This window comes from Charadrius vociferus, unplaced genomic scaffold (assembly GCF_000708025.1).
Source record: "Charadrius vociferus isolate BGI_N301 unplaced genomic scaffold, ASM70802v2 scaffold661, whole genome shotgun sequence".
NCBI lineage: Eukaryota > Metazoa > Chordata > Aves > Charadriiformes > Charadriidae > Charadrius > Charadrius vociferus.
Genome location: NW_009647002.1, coordinates 117,099 through 121,704, shown reverse-complemented (window position 1 = coordinate 121,704; position 4,606 = coordinate 117,099). Strand labels below are relative to the sequence as shown.

The 4,606-nt window shown below is 59.1% G+C and overlaps 1 protein-coding gene across 1 annotated transcript in view; it reads right to left on the bottom strand.

Annotated features, from left to right (window-relative positions):
- SFRP1 (secreted frizzled-related protein 1) overlaps positions 1-4,606 on the bottom strand; it is a 20,064-nt gene that overhangs the window by 5,970 nt on the left and 9,488 nt on the right. The window contains exon 4 of the mRNA XM_009895413.1: positions 4,285-4,362. Coding sequence (XP_009893715.1) covers positions 4,285-4,362 — 78 coding nt within the window. The remainder of the gene's footprint in view (positions 1-4,284; positions 4,363-4,606) is intronic.

The following is a 4,606-nucleotide window of genomic DNA, read 5'->3' as shown; positions in this document are numbered from 1 at the left end:
TGAGGGTCCCCAAACCGCTCACCCGCCCCCCCTGCGCTCGCTGCCGCAGCCCCGCTCCCAGCCCTGGGCAATGCTCCCGCTGCGTCCCAGCCCCGGCGCCCGGACATGCAGCCGCACTTGCACGCAGCCAGGGGGGCAACAGGACCTCTCTGCGTACCACACCGCAAACCCCGGCCACCGCCACGGGGACGGTAAGACGCGCTGCTGCTCCAGAGCCATCCTGCTCCCGGGGGAGCCACCATGCCGCCGGCAGCCCAGCGGAGAGCGGAGTTACCTCAGACCAGCCCCCGGGAGCCCATGGCCACCACTGCTCAAACAAATGCCAACCCACAGCCCCACTAGCGCACAAGGCTGGCAGTCTCCTGGCACCCCTCCGAGCCCCAGCGTCTTGTCCAAGGCCCTCTCCTGGCCCAGGGAAGAAAGGTCCCTTTTCTTTACAGTCTCCCTGTGCTCACGGCTGGATGCAGCTCTCTTCCTTCACTGCCCTCGAGACCGACATCGCTCCCAGGTCTGTTACGCAGCCACCTCCCACCCTGGCACAGCCGCACACCAGCAGTGGGCAAAGTGCTCCTCACATCTTGTGTGTAACGAGTGAAACCCACAGTAATGTTACCGCGGGAATCCATGCAGGACCCACCAACAGCTGCCCCGTGCAGCACACGATAGTTTAAACATTTACTGTACGTGTCTGGCTTTGATGAGGATCTGTAACCTGTCAGCTGCCGGTGTTTACCTTGGTGGACGTGCATGAGAAATCTCAGTCTGAATGGCCGGGAGTGTATTTTAGTGCCAGATAAACAGCTCTCCTTGAGAAATCACCCCATGACAGTAACCCCCCAAGACTAAACAGAGATCCGAGGACCACGCACTGTGCTTTGAGGAAACTTTCTGAGGTCAACGCCTCCTCCACTGGCTTCTCTCCACAGCTGGGACACCCCGGAGCTCCCTCGCGGGGCACAGGTAAGACCCGCACCGCATCGCTCCCCCTGCTCCCGCTTCCCCACAGGCTACAGACTGGGCATGTGTGGAGGCAGCACCACGTGCACACAGGACCCTCCTGGATGGGAGGAAAAAGTGACAGAAGGAAGAAGACACCAAATGCAGCTGCGTGAAACCTACACCACTAAAAACCCAAGCAAGTGAGCTTCCCACTGCGGCTGAGTCTGGGGACAGGGAGGAAAAGGGGAAAAAAGTGTATCTGAGACACAACCGACTTTCCACTGTGAAGGCAGCGAGGGTTCACATGCAGCACATGCCAGCTGTGTCCTGCTCAGCCGCCTTTGGATTTCTCTGCAGTAGGGAGGGCATCTCGTTTTCAGATGAAAAACCGCTTTCTGAGACAGAAAAAGAAAGTAGGAGTGGGAAGGAGGAGGTGTGAGTGTAACCTCAGCATCAGCAGGAACTGATGTTTAAAAAATAAAGTTACATGTTGAAGTTGTGCTGATCCACAGAACAAAGAATGATCCCAAATGCCTTGCAATGGTCAGAAATATCACCAGACTCTGCTTTAGCAGAGAAAACAAATCACTTTATACAACGCTGGAGAAACACAGGGATCTGGGCAAGTCAGGTGGGTGCAGGACACAGTTGTGATACCCGACGTTATGACTAAAGCGATGCCAAGGTCTCACAGGAGCTGGTTCAAATCTAGCCATGTTTGTCCGTACGAGCTGCTGTCACCTGGATGTGGGCATAGGGCACTCGGTGACACCACTGAGCTCCCCGACACAGCCGAGAGCGGAGCTCTTCCCGGCGAGCTGCGCCTGCCGAGCTGGCTCACGTTCCTCCTGCTCCGTGCGGGGACCCAGCACAGCTGTCCTGGGGACAGGCACCGATCCCCACCACCCCGAAGGCTCCTGTGAAAACCTTCACAGACATTTCGGATTGACCGGGGATGGGCACGGAGGCTGAGGTCTCCTCTCCTGGCTGCTCCTCTGCTCTCGCAGAGCCTGGTAACACTATATCTGGCCACTCGCCGCAGACTTACCCAGGGAGCCGCCTGCCAAGAAGTATTTCCATCCTCTGAATGCTGTCACCACAAAATTTCCCAATAACCAACTTACTCTGTGAGCAAGTTAATGTCTCAAGCCACTCCACCGAGGCCGTGAATACTTCTGGCGTGGCCTCTGCTCCCCGTTGTGTAACTGTCCCAGAGCACGGGGAGGATGTTTAGCAGCAGAGACTGATGACAAGCACACGGTTAAACTTTTATTTCCCTTCCCAGCACTTGCCCACCAGCAGGACACCGCCTCAGCGCGCTCCTCACACGCCTCCGAGGAGGCAACAGGCATCGCAGTGACCCGCTGGCAACGGAGCCGCCGCTGCCACCCGGCTAGTGCCCCTCGCTCCTCCTCCGGGACAGATGTCCCCAAGCCCAGAGCCCCTGGACTGGGGCGATGCCTCTGCGTCACTGCAGACCCAGGCACACAGCCCCTGCCCCAAACCAGCTGCGCTGGTCCCAGAGCCACTCGCTTCCTCCCCACCGGCTGGGAAGATCCCTCCAGTCTCTCCCCACAGATGCAGAGGGGCAGAGGCAGCTCCTACATCTCATCTCCCGCCTGCTCCTACATCTCACATCCTGCCTGCCCAGGGCAGGGCTCGGTGGTCCAACTCAGCCGCCTCTGAGCGCTCAGCCCATCAGCCGGGTGACCAGCGCATCCTGCTCCCCAGCCCTCTGCCCCCACAAACTGGTGCGTCTGTTACCGGTCCCAGCTACAGGCACGCGCATTCCTGGGAAACTATTACATGGGCTTCTTGGTGCTTTTCCCTGTTATAAAAAGTCTGTGCTGAACTTAGGACTTTTGGCATACCAAATCTGCAGGAGAGTTGAGAATTCATTTCCAGCAGAAAGGGTAATACGCCGGCATGCAGAGCAGGTTTGGGTTTGCATAGCGCGCTCTGGCACAGGGCACATTCAAGTGCTAATCCCCGAGGAATGCACACCTTGTTCAATATGCCTTTAATAACCTTCCGGGAAAGTTACATACACCAGCAAGGATGTCAAAACCAGTTAATTCTGGGTTTGATCTGAGAAAGCTAATATTTTTCCCTGCAATACGCTATTTTAAAATGAAGTTCTGTTTACCTATGATTGTCTGACTCACTCACTCAGTCATAATACATTTAGGACACAGCTTTCAAGTAGCTCTGCATTTTTTAAGCTCACTGCTTGGCCCTGGCTACACAAGGACTGGCTTTGGGTTTTTACACCCAGACTTGACAAGCAAGCATAACTTTGCTCAAAAGAAACCCAGCAGTACAAGCAATCTGGGGGAAGAAGGCAGCTGGTTTGCTCCTTCACGACTGCAACTGGAATAAGGGTCCATCCTACACATCGTTCCTGCAATTGCAAACAGCAATTGCAAACAGTAATTGCAGGCGGAGAGAGAAGTGAGAGTATGTGAGAGAAACAGCCCCACAGACACCCAGGGCAGTGAAGGAGGGGAGAAGGTGCTCCAGGCACTGGAGCAGAGGTTCCCCTGCAGCCTGGGGTGAAGACCATGGTGAGGCAGGCTGTCCCCCTGCAGCCCATGGAGGTCCACGGTGGAGCAGATATGCACCTGCAGCCCATGGAGGACCCCAGCCAGAGCAGATGGATGTGCCCAAAGGAAGCTGTGACCCCACGGCGGGGACCCCACGCTGGAGCAGGCTCCTGGCAGGACCTGTCACCCCGCAGGGGACCCACGCTGGAGCGGTCTGTTCCTGAAGGACTGCACCCCGCGGAGGGACCCGCGCAACACAAGAGCTCGGGAACATCAGGGTTAAGTTACAAACCCCCCCCAAGATCACCAAAGAACAGGCACTGCCACTTCTACCCCATCCCCGGACCGAGGGCAGCAGCGACGCCTCGCAGCCCGCAGCACCGCTGCCTCGGCGGGTGATCCTGCGCCTGGGGGCCTCATCCCGGCGGCATTTCTCCATGCAGGGCAGGAGAGACGCTGCAACACTGCGGCCAGGGTGATGCAGGAGCACAGGCACTGCCGCCGGGACCTCGCCACCCCGGTCCCTGGTCACGCTCGGCTGCAGGAGCCGGATACATCCCGTCCCGCGTCCCACGTCCCACGTCCCGCCACCCGCCTCCGCGCGCCGACACTGACATCTAGAGGCCCGCTCGCCTGGCCTCGGGGAAGGCCTGTGGGTGACGGTCACACCAGACACACTGCTAGCCGCTCTGCTCCCAGGGTGGAAGGGAAAGGCAGTGCTCTGGGATCCGGCCCACACAGGAGCCGCGCTGCCCTGCGCCCCCCAGCACAGCCTCCCCGAGCCCCCAGCGCTCCTCCTTACCAAACTCGCTGGCACACAGGTGCTCCACGATGGCTTCCGACTTCATCTCGTTGTCGCAAGGGGGACACACGGTTGTTCCTGGCAAGAGGAGAGAAGAGGTGGTGAGGAGCCAGCTCGAGGAGCACCGCAGGGCTGGGCTGCCCCTGCAGTCAGACCGCTGCCCTCGAGGGGGACATGTGCCCAGGCACCCTGCCGTGGAGTCCCAGGTCCCAGCGCTGCAGGAGGACCCTCTGCCGCAGGTCAGGAGCCGTCCACCAGCTCAGAGGGCAGCGCTGGCTGCGGGCATGCTCATGCCAGCCCCGCTCCAGCGCCGCCGGCCGGC